Genomic DNA, 17,063 nt, shown 5'->3' with positions numbered 1-17,063 from the left:
GCCTATAGCATAAAAACTTACCTAATTTATTTGGCCATATAAATTTTGAGTTAGTACAGCTGTGTATCGCAGAATCACACGGGTTGGAAGGGACCTCCAGAGATCATGGAGTCCAACCCCCTTGCCAAAGCAGTTTCCTACACCAGCTCACTCAAGTTGGTGTCCAGTTGGGTCTTGAACATCTCCAGAGAAGGAGACACCACAACCTCCCTGGGCAGCCTGTTCCAGTGCTCTGTCACCTCACCTAAAGAAGTTCTTGCGCACATTGGTGCGGAACTTCCTATCCGAGTTTCCGGCCGTTTCCCCTTGTCCTGTCTCCACACACTGCTGAAAAGAGTCTGGCCTCACCACTCTGCTCCCCACACCTTAGACATTTATAGACCTGGATCAGGTCCCCTCTCAGTCTCCTTTTCTCAAGGCTAAACAGACCCAGATCAATCAGCCTTTCTTCATAGAGAGATTGTCCAGGACCTTCACCATCTTTGTGGCCCTTTATCTTCCCCGCAGCAGGAAACATTTGAACTTCCCCCCCAGCCCTCCCCCAAAACTCAGGATGTTTACTTAAACCGCAACACTTTGTCTTAGTTAGACAGATATAGTTAATTTATTATTTGGCTGTGCAGAAGTTTCTTAAAAAAACCTAAAAGATATAAGCATATCTGAATGAGATACTGGTGGCCAAAAACTGAAGTTATTTTGCTGCAATCTTGACAATAAAACATTGAGAACACAAAGAAAAGGTAAAGCACAAACTACTGACTAAAAGGACAATAACGGCTTTGTATTTACGCTGACAGCAATATTTCAGAGAAATGAAACACAGGTTCTTTGTTCATGTGTCATGCCTTGTAAATACCTCTCTCGGAAGTAATTATCATCACACATTCCAAAAGAGACAAGTATCTCAGACAGCCCCTACGGCAGAAGTTGGACTGGACTGAAAAGTAAAGGAGACATAGGATCTTTGTAAACAGTGCTCCCAGCAGGTCAGCACAGCAAGCACTAATTCTGCAAGAAATAATGTTCAGTGTGGTTCTGCAAGAAAATAGGTTCCATGCTTAAACTTACCCTGTTTGCTTCAATATGATGCAGTCTGTAGGACTCCCCAGTACTTTCGTTAACTAAATCAAACTGATGCCGATAAGCTACACAAATCATATTGTCACTGTCTTCAGTAGGTCCATCAACTAGCGTCATAACCACAGGAGGGTCAGAAAGGCATATTTCCTGCATGGTAAACAGAATCATAGAATCACTCAGGTTGAAAAAGACCTTTAAGATCATCAAATCCAATCACGACCTAAGCATACAATGCTAACAACCCTCCGCTAAATCATGTCCCTGAGCACCGCATCCAAACGGTTTTTAAACACATCCAGGGATGGTGACTCAACCACCTCCCTGAGGTGCCTATTCCAGTGCTCAACAACCCTTTCTGTAAAGAAGTGTTTCCTAATATCCAACCTAAACTTACCCTGGCGTAACTAGAGGCCATTTCCCTTTGTCCTGTCACCAGTGAGAATAAACCAACACCACTCTTGCTGTAAGCATATTTCAGATATTGGAAGACAGCAACAAGTTCTCCCCTCAGCCTCCTTTTCCTCAGACCAAACAGCCCGAGTTCCTTCAGTCACTCTTCATCGTCCATATTCTCTGGGCCCTTCTTCACCCTTGTTGCCCTTCTTGGACCTGCTCCAGCACCTCAATGTCCTTTCTGTACTGAGGTGCCCAAAACTGAACACAGTACTTGAGGTGAGGCCTCACCAGTGCTGAGTACAGGGGCAGGATGACTTCCCTAGTCCTGCTCACCACATCATTCCTGATACAAGCCAGGATGCCACTGGCCTTCTTGGCCACCTGGGCACACTGCTGGCTCATACTCAGCCAATTTTCCATCAGTGCACCAAGTCCTTTTCCATCAGGCAGCTTTCTAGCCACTCTTCTCCAAGCCTGTAGGATTGCCTGGAGTTGTGACCAAAATGCAGGACCCAACACCTGACCCTACTGAAACTCATACAGTTAACCTTAGCCCATCGATCCAGTCTATCCAGGTCCCTCTTTAGTGCCTTTCTCCCCACAGACAGATCAACACTGCCTCCCAGCTTGGTGTCATCTGCAAACTTAGAGGGTTGTTAATAAAGATCTTAAATAGAAGCAGCCCCAGTAACAAGCCCTGGGAACTCAGTAAATAAAACTACTCTCTTTTTCAGACTCTTAGTCTGAAAGCACATCTTTCTAAGCACAGAAACATGACATAGAGCAAACAAATTCACTTAAATAAATCTGAAAGATTTCTTTGGCCCTTGAACAACGGAGCTCCATCATACTGCTTCTTGCTTATATCTGTCCGGAAGTTCAGAAAGACAAAATGCATGCTCTTTACCTTTCTGCCCCACTAGCTGAGTGCTGCTCAGTCTGTAAAGGCAATTAGTGACCAGATTACACGTACCCGGATATACTGGAACTCCTCTAATGGAGATTCAGATAATGATGGAGAGCTGCCTGTTAAACTGTTGCATGGATTGTATTTCTTTATGATGAGAAGTAGTTTGTTCCGAATAGCCACAACAATCCTCAGTTCACCACCATGGTGAGTATTAATAGCATATAAATGGCAGCCTAAGGAAACAATGTTCCAGATTGTAATTATTCGGGGTAACGACTGCTTTTTTGTTCTGTATTTGAACGATGGTTAGTACAAGAGTGCAACAGAACTGCAATAGGATAGCATTAACATCTAGAAAAAGACAAAATGATGTGATTCGTAAATTGTATTTAAGAATAAATACAAGGGTTAAATTGTATTTTTCCTTTTAACAAGGGTTAAATCATGTTAACCCTTTCCAGCTTGCTGCTGAAGATCAGAAAATGTTTACATCCATTAAAATAATCAATACTCAAACTATTCTGAGTGCTACTATTCAAAATAGATTTGTCAGTGTTTCTCCAATTTACAGTGATCTTAATACATGAATGTGAGACATACAGTTCTTATTATGTCCCCCAATTCTGAAAGCAACATACATGCTTTTCTCTAGAGCTTTTCATCAGCAGTGATTATCAAGTAACATGGTAATTTTACCAAGCTCTCAACAGGCACGCTGGACTACACCCAATCTTATTTTCAGAAAATCTTAACAAAGTTTGAATTAACTGTTCAGAGTTAAAGGAAACAACCAAACAAAAAAACTAAAGGTGAAAATCTGCAACAGGAAGCTAATAAGCCATAATAGTATGGTGGGATACTTTTAACATAAGATAGTAAAATCACCTTTTGTTCTCTCCAATTTATTTTCTCTGCAGTCATATTTGCTTCTTATCACCTGCTTTGTTTCTATATCTTTTTGGACTGAACTCAATCTGAAGACAAGGAGACGGGAGTCTTTCCCTGAAGGATGGAAAAAGCCAAAAAATACTTAGAAAAAGATGATGGTGTTCTGAAATTAATACTTCCGAAGAGGTGCAGTTCCTAACAAACAGGGCAGTGTCATAAAAGCAAAAGATAAATAATTTTTCTTCTCTGGGTGTAAGTAGGAATGCGACAACAAGGAAAGACTGCTTGTGAACACACTCTAGTCTTTACAATCCTAGAAACCAATGCCTTCAGTTCAGTAGAAGTTTCCCCTCAGACTGTGTTGAAAACAAACGAACAAACAAACAAAAAAAACCCAAAAACAACAACAACAAAAAAAAAATCAACAAATTATATAAGATCTTTAGAACAGTGAGATGTACGCTACTGGAAAACAGTGAAAATACAGCAGAGGCAAACTAAAGGCAAGAGTAGAAGGGTTAACTATAAATGTCTAGCAGCTGATAACTGGACTCTTAACAGAGTTTGAAAACCTGCCCCTGGAGGCAGACTGGTTTTGCGGTTCTTCAAAGTTACACACATTCAAGATACTTTCCAATTGCAAAAATAACACCGCATCCACTACCACAGTTAAATCTATTTTCCATGATGACAGATGTGAGTAGAATACACTCCTAAATTTAAATAAATAAATAATGGTGCACTACTATTAACAGTTGAAAATAAGCTACTCTTTAAGAACCTTACATAAGAAAGCAAACTTCTTAAAATGCAAACAAAGCAAGATTTTCTGACACAGGTATACTCTTTCAATAGAGCAGCTGGTATAACTGGAAAAAATTAAGCACATTTTCTAAATATGTAGCCAGTGTAGCTCCTGCTATAAATACAAAAGCAAGATCACAGGTGCTGCCTTCAGTGCTGATAGAAGAGCAACACGAATTAGGATGACCTTTGGCGCATACATGACTTTCTTCTCCCACAGAAAGTATTAGAGTAAGAAGGCATAATGCTTCCGTAAGTCCACCATAACTTCAAACATTGACTCAGAGCAAATTCTTACTGTCAACACTGAGAAAATGAAAACAAAATGGATGAAGTCCCTCTCTTTTCAAAAATACATACACTCAAGAATGTGTGCTTCCATGAATGAGTTTCTTAAATACGAAGGGGGTAAGGTGCTGGAACAGGCTGCCTAGAGAAGCTGTGGTTGCCTGATCTCTGGAAGAACCAGGCTGAACAAGGCTCTGAGCGACCTCATATACTGAAAGATGGCTGTGACCATGATGGGGGATGGAAAGCTGTACTAGATGACCTAAAAAGGTCCCTTCCAACCCAAAAAATTCTATGATTCAGTGTGACCAGCTTAAGGTTTGCACTGAAGCACCATTCTGAACATATCTAGGGATTTCTTTTTTCCCCCACACCTTTTAGAAGACAACAACAACAACAAAAAATCAGAAGTTGTTGTACCTTTTATTCTAAATGAGACATTTAATATATGCCACTACTAGTATGATGCGACTGCCCGTGCCCATGAGTCATGCAAATCCTACAGCATTCTAAAGCCTTGAGACAAAGGAAATAGCATGTGAGCAACCCAGAAGAAGTCAGCAAAGAGAATGAGGTGGAAGGATGTCAAAAGAGCAACAATAAAAGCTCTAAAACCTAACAAAAGCAATTTAAAAATGGCTAGGTGATGTGAGAAAAGGTGATAATACATATCTAGCGCTGCAGGAATTAAAATGTAGAGCATTTTTTTCCAGTAAAGTAATCTCTTAAAGAAAAAGAGTTAAAATATTCCTTCCTATTGATGTGCCTGCCAAATAAGAAGTTAACCAGATATATTCATAAGAGAACCGATTAACAGGGACCTCTCCTACCTTTATCTGTTCGGGCAATCAAATAATCCAGAGCTTCCAACACATGCATCTGCTTTATTTGCAGAGTTTTATCAAATACTTGAACAGCAGTTTGACCATCTAAAAAGGAAGCACACAAATTTCTTTAAAATTCTGCTAAAATTTGGTAGTTAGTGGTTTTGAACTTCTTCTTGCAATAAAAGCCTTTTTTTTTTTCCCCTCACTAAAATAAAGCATCCTGTAAGAAACTGCTTAATATACTGTAGCATCATAGCCTATACTTCCTTATGGCAGACTTTTATCATTGCCATGGATCAGATAATGCAAATGAAGCAGAAAAGGGACCATCCTTTAGAAAACTTGAGAATATTCACTGAGAATTAGCTTAATTCCCTCAAGCCTGACAGCCTTTTGTGGCACACAGAAGATAAGGGTCAAACTAGCAAAAGCACTGTTATTGAAGAAGCAGGCTTCCATTGCTGCATAAGCTTTGGGCTTCATGCTCACTAGTATCACAAAGGGCTAACAAATGCAGACAGACCACTTGACACTCCTTGAGCTTGAATTTAACTTATTGAGTCTTTTCAGATGGTCAAATAACAGCATCTGAAATAATAAAACATTCAGAAATCTGCATTAAAATGGGCCATCAAATATGGCTTGATTCTGATGCAGAGAAAAATTCTGCAAATAGGTGACATAAATGTAATAAATTTACTTGGATTGGTAAATATCAATGGAGGTGAGAACTAACCAATACCTGAGCAGAGCTTATGAACATATGTTTTCAAGACCATGTTCAGATACAAAAATAGTTAACACAAAAACACATGATCATTTACTAACCATCTATTAACAAGACGCCAGCATCTGTAGAAACCAGCAAGGACTGGCCCCAAGAATCTGCACAGATGACCTCATGAGGAAAATTACTGCAGAAAGACTGGGACTCCCAAGGCTATGAATTAACATAAGGGATACACAATAAGTACACTAAGAAATATAGATCAGACAGACACAGAACATGATGGACAATGGCAAGCAGTAACATGTAAACACATCTGGGAGAATACATTTCCTAAGAGTATATTTTTTAAAATTTGAAATATCAAAATTATTTAATTTTCTTGCAGAGAAAATACTCCCGCTATCAATTGGATTTGGAGACTAATACAATAATAAGGCATGTTCTTGAAACACTATAACTAAAACCAAAGTTTTAGTGCAATTCAGTGGATATTCACTGCAACACTGGAAATGCTTAATATTATTTTTTTATTTTTTAAATACCACAGATTTAAAATGTATGCACTACCATGCACATGCAATTTGCTTATATTTTGTAGTTCAGATTGTATTTAGAAATGGTACTGTTACAGCTGTCTTTCCTCCAAACTCTGCTTCTGTCATGTGTTCTTCATATCTGTCTCCTGAAATCTGGCTCCCTCCATCCCCAATATTAAACAGTAAACTGAAGTCTGAAACTCTACAAGCACCTTTGAAGCTTCTTTGTATAAGATGCATGCAGAAAAGCGTAGATTACATTTTCCAATCCCTAGAAAAAGAATCTCGTAGTTACAGAAAATAAAAACACAACTGAATTTTGTTTAAAACTTGATAAAGAAGTAAAAATAATTTAAGATGATTGTCTACGGAAAACACGTGTCTTTTTCATCAAATAACCTCATGACATAAAGATATCCCAATTTGCTTTAACTTGAGAAATGCTTCTACATCCAGGCTCATCCTTTAATTGCTACTGTCTGCAGAATCACTTTAGTATTATGCAATACTATTGCATATACTTCGTTGCTATAGCACCTAATTATGTAAGTAAATAAATAGTATACAGAACTGATATACAATGCCATGTACATCATATGGCATATACGTACGCCATATTCACTAGCATTTCATTTTCTAGTAACTCTCCTTAAACAGACAGGTTCACTCACCTCCTTTTTACAAAAGCTTGTATTTGCCAAGGTAGCTGGTGTATCCCCTTTCACACCAGTTTTCAGTTTGAGTGCCTAAAATAAAATAAAATAAAATAAATACTTTAATTAAATGAAGTTTTTATCACTAGTATGTAAGTTAAAGACTATATAGAACAGATAATTTAGGACAAGAAAGTAGCTTACTTAGTTTGGATTTTCTGTTACGTTTTCAGTAATTCAGAAAGAAAACATAATTATCTATGTCAAAATGCACACTAACCACTATGGACTATCTTCCCAGACAAAAGATACACAGCTTTTAAAAAAAATGGAAAATTCATTGCATGAACTGTCCAACTTAGTAATAGACAGAAGCCCCTATTCCAATGATGTCAGCTGGCCATTTACACAATTCAAGCAGTAAGAGCTGGTTAGCAGATCCTTCTATCTGTTAACAAGCTGGCGTTACACTTGCAAAACTACATAACAAGCCACTCCAACTGCACATATGCACTACCTGGGGGGTGGTGCTTAAGGCACAGTCACAGCAACACAAATTCTTCAGTCACAAATAACTAGAAGCATGCTGATTCTAAAAGGTCTAAAAACTCTAGAGAAATACTGTATGAATATATTTTCATTGAGACAGATAATAAGTCTATTTAAGGTATCTTATATATCTTCCTTGTTTATATTTACAGCATACAAAAATCCAGTGTTTCTATAACATTAAGACACAGTCTTGTAAACATAAATGCATGCTTCTGAAACTCATCCTACCTGACCAAGTCGGACAAATTCTGCTTGCCGAGCTTCCTCCTTCTTCCGTGTTGATTTTGGAGACTCTGGTAACACATCACTGAAGGACCTCCTGTTCAGCATGTTCTAAAAAAAGAAAAAAGCAGCTTTCTTTTTTTTTTTTCTTTTTTTTTTTTCCAGTTGAGTCAAAGTTTTCATAATCCTTTAATTTTATTTTATTTGCGGTGGTATCATTTACATTTTCTGCCTTTCTTTTTAATATATTTTCCTATCATCAACTAACTGGATCAATTAATTGGAAGGTTTCTCTGAGAACAGAAGTTGCTATTATTCCAATCCTTGACTGCTCTATTTTTCTGCTTGTCATCATTTATCACTCACACGGTACAATTCAAGCAAGGTTGCAGACATGAATACATGAACAAGAAAGCTTAAGCAGACCTATTTAGCTAAGAGAAATAAACAGTGAGAAAAAACACCTTTCCAATTTTGGAAGTATTCAACTTCTTTTTAGTTAAGAATCGCAATAAGACTGAGTCTTCATCATCTAAAATGAAGATATCTCATGCTTAATCACAGTAATCCAAAGTTGCACATAATGCGATAAGAGCTGCTTTTATGATAACAAGACAAATTCAAATACCTGTTTTGAATACTCAGTTCCTAACTATTCTATACTCTTGTTGCAGGTAAGCTTATATAAAGTGCAAGATTGCTATGCTTCTCCTCAGATCTGTTATTAAGTGCATGAAAAGTCCAATCCTGAAAGGATTGTCTGTCTACTTTCATATAACCGTAAAACAAATTATGTGACAATTAGTATTTAGCCTAGTATATGTAATTCAGTTTTCTCATCAGAATTTCAGTCTTTCAATGCAGCAGAGCTTTTCACATACTAAAATAAGAACATACGCAAAGCACAGAGATCACTACTGACTAGCATTTACCTTGTGTAGATCAGGCATCAGGTCCTGGTATAAAGAGCGGATCAGCATGTCTAGAGTGCGCTGACGTTTCTGAGAAAACGTTGGTGTTTCCAAGGTGGCTTTTTCCCCATTTATTACTAAAAATTGTAGAAAAGAAGGTATATTACTTTAATTGCTTTGCTACCTTCTACCGACTGCAGTTTGCTTCTGTACCAGTATACCCAGTTTTCTCGCAGTTACTTAGTTTTGCCTCCTTTTTACATGTTTTTAGTAAATAACAATCCTTCAAGCTTAAGAGGGAAGAAGGAGTAATGGCAGAATTCAACAAAGCACCCCAATAACTACCTAACCAATATAAAAAATACAATATAAAAAAGACAGAATCAATGTAAGTATGAAACCAATTTAAATATTTTTGAGTAATATGTGAGATAAGTTAACAGTTAAGTTCCTGTCAGGTAAGAGAGCAAAATCATGATTATTATGCTAGGTATCTGTTATTGATCTACTGGTCACGATGACAGGATCAACAAAACCTTATTTAAGCTTTTTAAAGAAGTCTCTGGCCAACAAAACCTAGTCTTCAAGGGTAACCTCAATTATCTGGGTATTTTTGGGGAATATAACACAGTGGCAGAAGTCCTCCATCAGGTTCCTGGAACGCATTAAGGACTGCTTCCTGTAACAAGCACTGGACAAATAATTACTAAAAAAGTATTTTTAGCAAAAGGAAAACTGACTTACATTTAACCAAAACAAAATCCCTGAATTCCTGGTGATTTGTAAACACAGGTGGGGATGGAAGTGGAGGCCCAAAGAGAGGAACGCTTTCTTCTGAAAATATTTTTAGCCTGTTGAAAGAACAAGTATTTATCTATATTGGAAGCCACTTTCAAAGTCTGTCATTTTTACAGATAGAAAAAAAGAACCAGAAATGGTTATCTGGGAATGTCTGGGAGAAAAATTTCCGTGAGCTGAACGAAAAAAACCTCATAAATGGGCACTCAATTGGAATTATTCACTTGAACCAAAACCATGAATTATTTACATAAATAATGAGACACTAAAATTATGATAGAACTTTGTAATTCTACTTACAGATTAATGCTGTTAACGGTGCTAGTAAAATCTAGTCCTTTCCAAAAAGAACAGCTGTTCCCCTGCAAGATGTTCTCATTACAGGTAAAGCTTTCTCTCTCACCTGTGCATTCACCACATGCATGAGAATCTTTCTGAGTAACAGTGCAAATACAGCTGAATTTATATTGGGAACAGCAAATTCACTTTTGTTGAGGAAGCAAGACTGAGAACTGCTCCCATGAAAGCTGTACCTGCTGATTACTACTGATCAGCAAAGGATCCAGTATCTCAAGAATGGCAGGTAACAAAACTGTGCATACAATATTCTCCAGGTACTAGAAACAAAGTGTTCAAGGAACAAATTCAGAAGTCCCCTATATCTTATTCAGTCTAGGTAAAAATTAGTCATTTATCCTGATACACGGTATGAAACATTTTTTAGTTTGAGCAAAACAAGTAAAAAAAAAAAAATCTATGAAGTAGAAAACAAACAAAAAATGAAATATCATGCTGCTTGATTTTTTCTTGAGCTAGTTTTAGCAGTATGCCAGACAAACACAGTGATACAGAGTTCTACAGATATTTATAGCATTAATATTTAAATTTATTACCTGTATAAAATAAGAAAGCTATTTCTAGCAAAAAAATCCTTTGAGCTGTACATATCCATACATATAAAAAACTTCCGAATCAATCCAGGAATTACTGTATGTTGGAATCATGTGATCAGATCTGAGGAGCAGTTTCTGAAATCACGGGTTGTGGTTGGTACAAGTGGCCCAGATTATGTGTTGAAAGGAAAAGATTAAAATAAACATTCCTTCATGAAGACAGGTGTAGGGAGATGGGCTTGTTCAGCCTGGAGAAGAGAAGGCTGCACGGTGACCTCACTGCACCCTTCCAGTACCTAAAGGGAGCCTACAAACAGGAAGGGAGCCAACTTTTTACAAGAGTAGATAAAGGCAGGACAAAGGGAAATGGTTTTAAGTTGAAGGAGGGAAGATTTAGGTTGGATGTCAGGGGGAAGTTCTTCACCAACAAAGTGCTGAGGTACTGGTGCAGAGTTGTGGATGCCCTGTCCCTGGAGGTGTTCAAAGCCAGGTTGGATGGGGCTCCTGAACAGCCTGGTCTAGTATTACATATGGAGGTTGGCAGCCCTGCCTGTGGCAGCGGGGTTGGAGCTTGATGATCCTTGAGATCCCTTCTAATCCAAACCTTTCTATGATTCTATAAAAGTACGCCCTCAACATTTTTACTGTACTTTACTGCATTAATCTCTAGACAATAGCTAGGATCAACTACACGGCAAAAGTCATTTTGTTTATTAAAGCCTACACACAAGGCTGCAGAAAAGATTGCTGTTCAGATTCTGTTGAGACATGACAGACTCAGCCTTGGACAGCCTTCATGTCTTATAGCTAACTGCAAAATACATTGGTGAAGAATACATTATTTACCAGCAAAATTTCACCGTGTTTTAAGAATGTGATTGTATAATCAATAGATATCAAGATGTTATAATCACAATATAATTGTATAATCAATAGATATCAAGATGTTATAATCACAATATAATCAAGAGAGTTAGGCAAAGTAGATAACGATAACAAAAAGAGAATAAGTGGAAGAGCTTACCCTTTGGCTGAGCTCACCACAAAACACCAAGAGAGGTGACCTCCAGAAGAGATCCTTCCCCTCTGGTAGCCAGCTCTTCAATAGGTCTAGGAGGGGTGCAGCCAGGCTCCACCCCTTCCGGCAGCACAGGTGAATTGCCTTCACCTGTGCTTCTCTGGCTGACTCATGGCTCGCCTCAGGTGATCAATCAGAGGTTCAGGCTGTGACTCAGCAGTTCCCATACAGTGATGTACAACTGTACTTCTCTTAAGTCGACTCAAGATTCCTAAAAGTGATCTGGTTTGCCTATCTACAACCAAACTCAGACCTGTAAAGAGACAATCCGCAACCATCATATCACCACAGTTAATTAATGTTACTGATCTCTGCAGTCAGAATCTTGAAGACAAATCTTCCATCTTTTTGTTTTGCTGTGCACACCTTAGCTTCCAGGATGTCATTATTCTAATGATTAGAAAGGAATAACTTAGAGCCAACTTACAGCTACCTGCATCCACGTCCATACTTCGATTCTAAAAGTTCATTTGCCTTCCTGACTTGCAGGCAGGTGTTCAACACAAAATGTTTTCCCATTACGTCTAATCCATCAGAAATTCAGAATAAAGTTATTAGTTATAATCAGCACCTACCTGTAACTATCATTTTCCTTATTATATCTCACTAAGGCAAAAATATCTGTCATCCAGTTAAGGAAATTAATCCATTACTAACGATGTTCACATATATTTTAATCACTTTTTTCCCTGCAGCAGATAGTAGATTTAATAACAGTCAAGTATAATTCAATGTAAAGACAAAATATTCTAGACTACGTACATTCTATTTTTATAAAGGGAGTTTCATACAAAATTATTGCATTTGAACCATTTTAAAAATAGAGCTACTACTATTAACACAAACTTCTTGCTGCTTCATGAAGCCAAAAGTGTGCTACATTGTTTTGTGTTTGTGAGTTTGACAGACTTCAGATTAAAAATTCATTTAGATGATAAAAAACACCATCACCACACTGATTCCCACAGTCACTCGTGCTGAAACTCCCACTGAGAAAAAAAGAATCCCACAAAATAGTTCTGCTAGAAGGGTTCTAAGAAAACAGAGAGGAAGATATAAACCGAGAATACTCAAATATGCATTTAAGATGTTTAACAGTGTATTGCCTAGTCTTCAGCTGCCACTACAAAAGGGTAAAGATCTTCCCAAATGACCTAATCAAGTTCATATAGACATAAGGCACATCTGCCCCTCTGACTCATTATGAAAGCAGTTAATTCAAATAACAGAAAAACAACTCCCTGAAATAGCAGACAGTAGGTACATTTTTCAGTAAAGCCTCTCAACAGGAGGATCATGTACCTCAGGTAAATAGAAATCCCTCAGAAGCCAGACTTTCATAAAGTTTTCAAGGACCAGTTTTCTGGTATTATGAGGATAGTACCTCATATCTTTAATATTCTGCTCAATGTTTTCCATTCATCAACCCATTTATTTGGCACCATCTTTAAGCTGTTTTCCTCAACAACAAAGAGGCAGGCAAGCAGATCTTTCTTTTGCAGGTTCTACCCTAACCTACTTTCCAGTTATGTGTGTATGGCAATCATGCAAGCCTTCATGCTTCCTCAAGAACATTTCCAAGCTATATAATGACACAAGAACATCTATAAGCATCCTCACAAGCCTTCCCCACCCAGTAATCACTCTAAAAACAAACAAATTCATACGAAGTAAAGCCATGATGAACTGATTCTCTGTGGGGAGCGGCTCCAAGAGGCTCCACGTCAACAACCAAGAATATCTCTCTCATGAAAATAGTCATAAGTGAAGACAAGTTTACTACTTGAGCATGCAGTCAGCCTGGTACCCAGCCTGGTACCCAAATCACTAAGGAACAAGAGAAAATGGAAAACAGGAATGCTAGTTTGGCATAAGAGGTTCTGGCAACATGTGCCCCATGACCAGGAGGCTATTGAACCTTGAAATGTTTGTTAGAAATTAAAAAGAGCAGGGTTAATTAATTACATAATATGTCTTCTTAACATCAATAAAGGAAGAATTACATCTCTGTTTATGAACACTGACGCGGATAAAGAGTTATACTGACTTGGTAAACTTTTACTATTTGGTAATATTTGGGTTGCTCTGCTAACTAAAGGATTTTGTTTGTTTTCCTTTTAAATGTGGAATTTCTTTTGCTCTAGATGCTTCTTCCCTGTAGAGCAAATTAGATTATTATCCATCTAAAAAGAAAGACTAGCAAGAAAATTCCAACAACAGTGAGCAGTCAATCTGACAACTAGGTTTAGAAGTTGAAGCAGTGATCACTTTTAAAGACTTTTCAACAGAGCACATGTATAAACTTTTTCTTCTTTAATTACATGTTCCATTCAATCTGGTCTAAGAGATGCCAGAATGGGATATATAGATCACCTGGTATGATCCCCACGACAGTCTGATGCAATTGACAGCAGCTTTTTGGAACTACATTGTCTTCACAATGTTTTCAAACAGAAGTTTGAAAAATACATGCTGCAACAAATCTGGAAGACAGGTGGTTTAAGGTCTGAAAGTCTTCAGATACAGTGAACCAAAATACATAAATACCCAAAATAAACATCATCTGAACATGGTAAGATAATATTCAGTAATAGATGCAATCTTACTTAACATCAATAACAGAAATATTATTGTGAATTTATACTTTATGAAAATTTACAAAGTTTCATGAAATTGAGTTTGTGGAATGATGAAAATATACGCTTTTAATAAAAAGTAATCTGACATAGAAGTAGTCTTTTAAGCAGTTTGACACAAAAAAAATTATGCAGGAGACTTACAGCTACTAGTCAAGTAGTTGAAAGTAAAGAACGCACCCTGTAAACAGCAAACATGAGGAAGTTAGGGTAAAATTAGAAGCAATATTAAAAATAAATAAAGACAATAAAAAAGTAGAAAATATAAAGAAAAAGATACGTGTAAAATGAGAGCGAATCATGGATGGCTTGAATGCTGGAGCAGTCTCTTCTCCTTCCTGAAATACGATAGTGACAATGTCATTTCCAATATGCCGCTTCCTTTCTACCTGAAAGAAAAAAAAAAGGGGAAAGAGAAAGACAGAGAGGGGAAAAGGAGGGGAAGAGAATGACTTAAAGGAGATCAGTGCCTTAAAAATTCTGTGACAGAACTCTGAAACAATACTCTTAAACTGGATGCGGCTTACAAAACGTCAAGCATTAATAAAGAGTATCACAAATATCTTTAAATAATTAATACTATCTCCAATCATAAGCAAATAAGCTTAGCAATGTCATGTACTGCTTTCTTCTTTTTTTTTCTTTAAATAAGCAGAGCTGTCAGAATTTACAAACATTAATATTCACAAACAGGAAATGGAACAACTAGGATTCCGTAAAAGAAAATTCATTACTTGAAATAAAAGGAGAAAAACCCCAATTCTGCATTACTCTTTTATAATAATTGAAGTCCTCTGGTTTATTCTGTGATCTTGTTACTCAAGGCAGAAGTATGAGAAGACTGACACTTCAGAAAGGGTCAAGTGATGAATGCAAGACAGCATATCTGAAAAGTACCAAAGAACCTACCTGGTCTTCCTATGAAGAGAACAATGGCATTGCCTCACAGCAAATGCACAAAGCTCACCATTAGCGCACTAACAAGCAGACTTTCTTTCAAACTACATTAATTATTACCTGAGTATGAGCTGTATGAATTATCAGAACACTTTCATGTATACCATACATGTCTAATTTTCAGCCTTCATAAAATCTTTGAAAGCAATGGCAACTGCAGCAGTGAAGCTCTACAAATCATTTGACTGTCAGAATACTTCATCATTTTTTAATTAATCAGTATTGATATTCTTTGCAAAACTCTTCATTTCTAAACTATGAACAGGCAAAAATATCCCTATCTTATTTTAAGAAGTTTTGGAGTCTTTGATTACTGGGAAAGGAGGTGGGGGGGAAATAAGGAAAAAAAGGGAGGATGAGAGAAATATGTACCTGCTGTTTGTTCTCTCTAGAATATGGTAGCATTGTTGAAACATGGAACATAATTTCATGCCCTTGGTAAACTGTATAGATGGAAAAGGTTCCTGTGGTATCATCTGCAAAGAAAGACAACGTTCTTAGTAGAAACATGTCCTTTAAGTTTCCAAAAGATTCAAAAATATTTCAGGTCATTCTTTCAAATTTTCTTTAGTAATCCCTTTTTCTGACCCATTTTAGATTTATACTTTTGCACAGATGTCTAAATTTGAGTTTGCAGTCTAATCTGTGTATTTAAACAGCTAAAACCTATGACATCCTTTACCAAGCCTCCTGAAATCTCATATAGGTCTTAACACAGCCATAATGCCCTATCGTTATAAAGTATGTCAGGTTATTCCTTCATTCCCTTCACTTTAAAATAGAAGTCGTATAAATACTTCTCTTTCCCCAGTGACTTAAGCTAACCTGATTTACTGTTTTCTGGTGAAGCAGAACATTTAGCAAGCATATAAGAAGTCTGTTTTGAAATCATATTATTTCTAAAGTACACATATTATATCCATGCAATAAGTAAAAACAATTTAAATTGCAGCCTCTGCTTCTTTGCTTCTTACTTTTTGTGTCCAGTCCCCCTCTGTAGCCTGTCCAGCCTTTCAAAGTAATCGTGTCACCCAAGAGATGCAAAAATCTTTGAAAGCTTTCACTTCCAGTTTCTACACATGGAAAGGGGAACAGTTACAGTAGAAAAGCACATGCACAACACCTATCAAAGATTAATCAAAATACAGGAACAAGTCCTGTATGCAGGACATAAGGACCAGAGTTAGTTTCTCCTAGTGTCATCCAAGCCTTCTGCCCTGACAGAAACAGCCTCTCAGTCTTGCAGAATTATAGGAAAAGGATAATCACGCAACACTACAGAATCATCTCTTCAGCTAATGCCATAACACTATTTAAGCACATGCAAGAATGTAATAATGATGTGAAAGTATAAGAATGAGAAGTAGAAACAACAGGACCTTTCTCAGGTAACATGAGTCCCCTCCTTCAATTGCTTCTTTTTTCAAACCTTACTCTGTATAGTCTATTTCTAGGGAGAAAATTTCAGCATAGTCCAAGCTGTAATAGTAGGGTTCTTATGGCAACCTTTTGTAGAAACAGAAGAGTCTATGCTACATTTTTCCCACCCAACACTAGCATGAAAACCTAACAAAAGTACTGTTAAAATTATCATTATCTGTCATCTGGGCACTATCCTATGGTTTTCAATTGTATGAATAGAACAATTAAGGAAAAGGGGAAAGACTCACCATTGCTGAACATTTCATCATCTGTAAGCTGCCCATCCTTAGCATAAAGGATTCCAAATTTAAAATTCACAGATCCCTAAAAAATTAAACCAAAGATGATTAGCTAAATCAATCAATCTAAAGGCCTAAAATAAATGTTCACAAATCTAAGGTTTTTTAAAAATATGTAGCTTTGTGTATATCTTGCACACGTGAGTACTCACCTCATATCAGTTCCATTACATGTACAAACAG

The 17,063-nt window shown here is 37.1% G+C and overlaps 1 protein-coding gene across 8 annotated transcripts in view; it reads right to left on the bottom strand.

Moving 5' to 3' along the window:
* The window catches only part of GARNL3 (GTPase activating Rap/RanGAP domain like 3), a 45,439-nt gene that overhangs the window by 11,950 nt on the left and 16,426 nt on the right, over window positions 1–17,063 (bottom strand). For 7 of the 8 annotated variants that reach the window (XM_042878927.1, XM_042878922.1, XM_042878924.1 and 4 more), the window contains 14 exons: window positions 16,830–16,905; window positions 16,134–16,232; window positions 15,532–15,635; window positions 14,483–14,591; window positions 12,142–12,187; window positions 9,542–9,648; window positions 8,819–8,934; window positions 7,893–7,997; window positions 7,131–7,205; window positions 6,022–6,133; window positions 5,197–5,295; window positions 3,272–3,388; window positions 2,450–2,619; window positions 1,069–1,227 (listed from right to left, as the gene is read on the bottom strand). In XM_042878927.1, the coding sequence (XP_042734861.1) occupies window positions 1,069–1,227; window positions 2,450–2,619; window positions 3,272–3,388; window positions 5,197–5,295; window positions 6,022–6,133; window positions 7,131–7,205; window positions 7,893–7,997; window positions 8,819–8,934; window positions 9,542–9,648; window positions 12,142–12,187; window positions 14,483–14,591; window positions 15,532–15,635; window positions 16,134–16,232; window positions 16,830–16,905 (1,494 nt within the window). The remainder of the gene's footprint in view (window positions 1–1,068; window positions 1,228–2,449; window positions 2,620–3,271; window positions 3,389–5,196; window positions 5,296–6,021; window positions 6,134–7,130; window positions 7,206–7,892; window positions 7,998–8,818; window positions 8,935–9,541; window positions 9,649–12,141; window positions 12,188–14,482; window positions 14,592–15,531; window positions 15,636–16,133; window positions 16,233–16,829; window positions 16,906–17,063) is intronic. The other variant, XM_042878929.1, reaches the window with a different exon arrangement.

This window comes from Lagopus leucura, unplaced genomic scaffold (genome assembly GCF_019238085.1).
Source record: "Lagopus leucura isolate 7727_CA_CO unplaced genomic scaffold, USGS_WTPT01 Super-Scaffold_100022, whole genome shotgun sequence".
In the NCBI taxonomy this organism is placed as follows: domain Eukaryota; kingdom Metazoa; phylum Chordata; class Aves; order Galliformes; family Phasianidae; genus Lagopus; species Lagopus leucura.
This window is presented reverse-complemented; position numbering and strand designations above follow the sequence as displayed.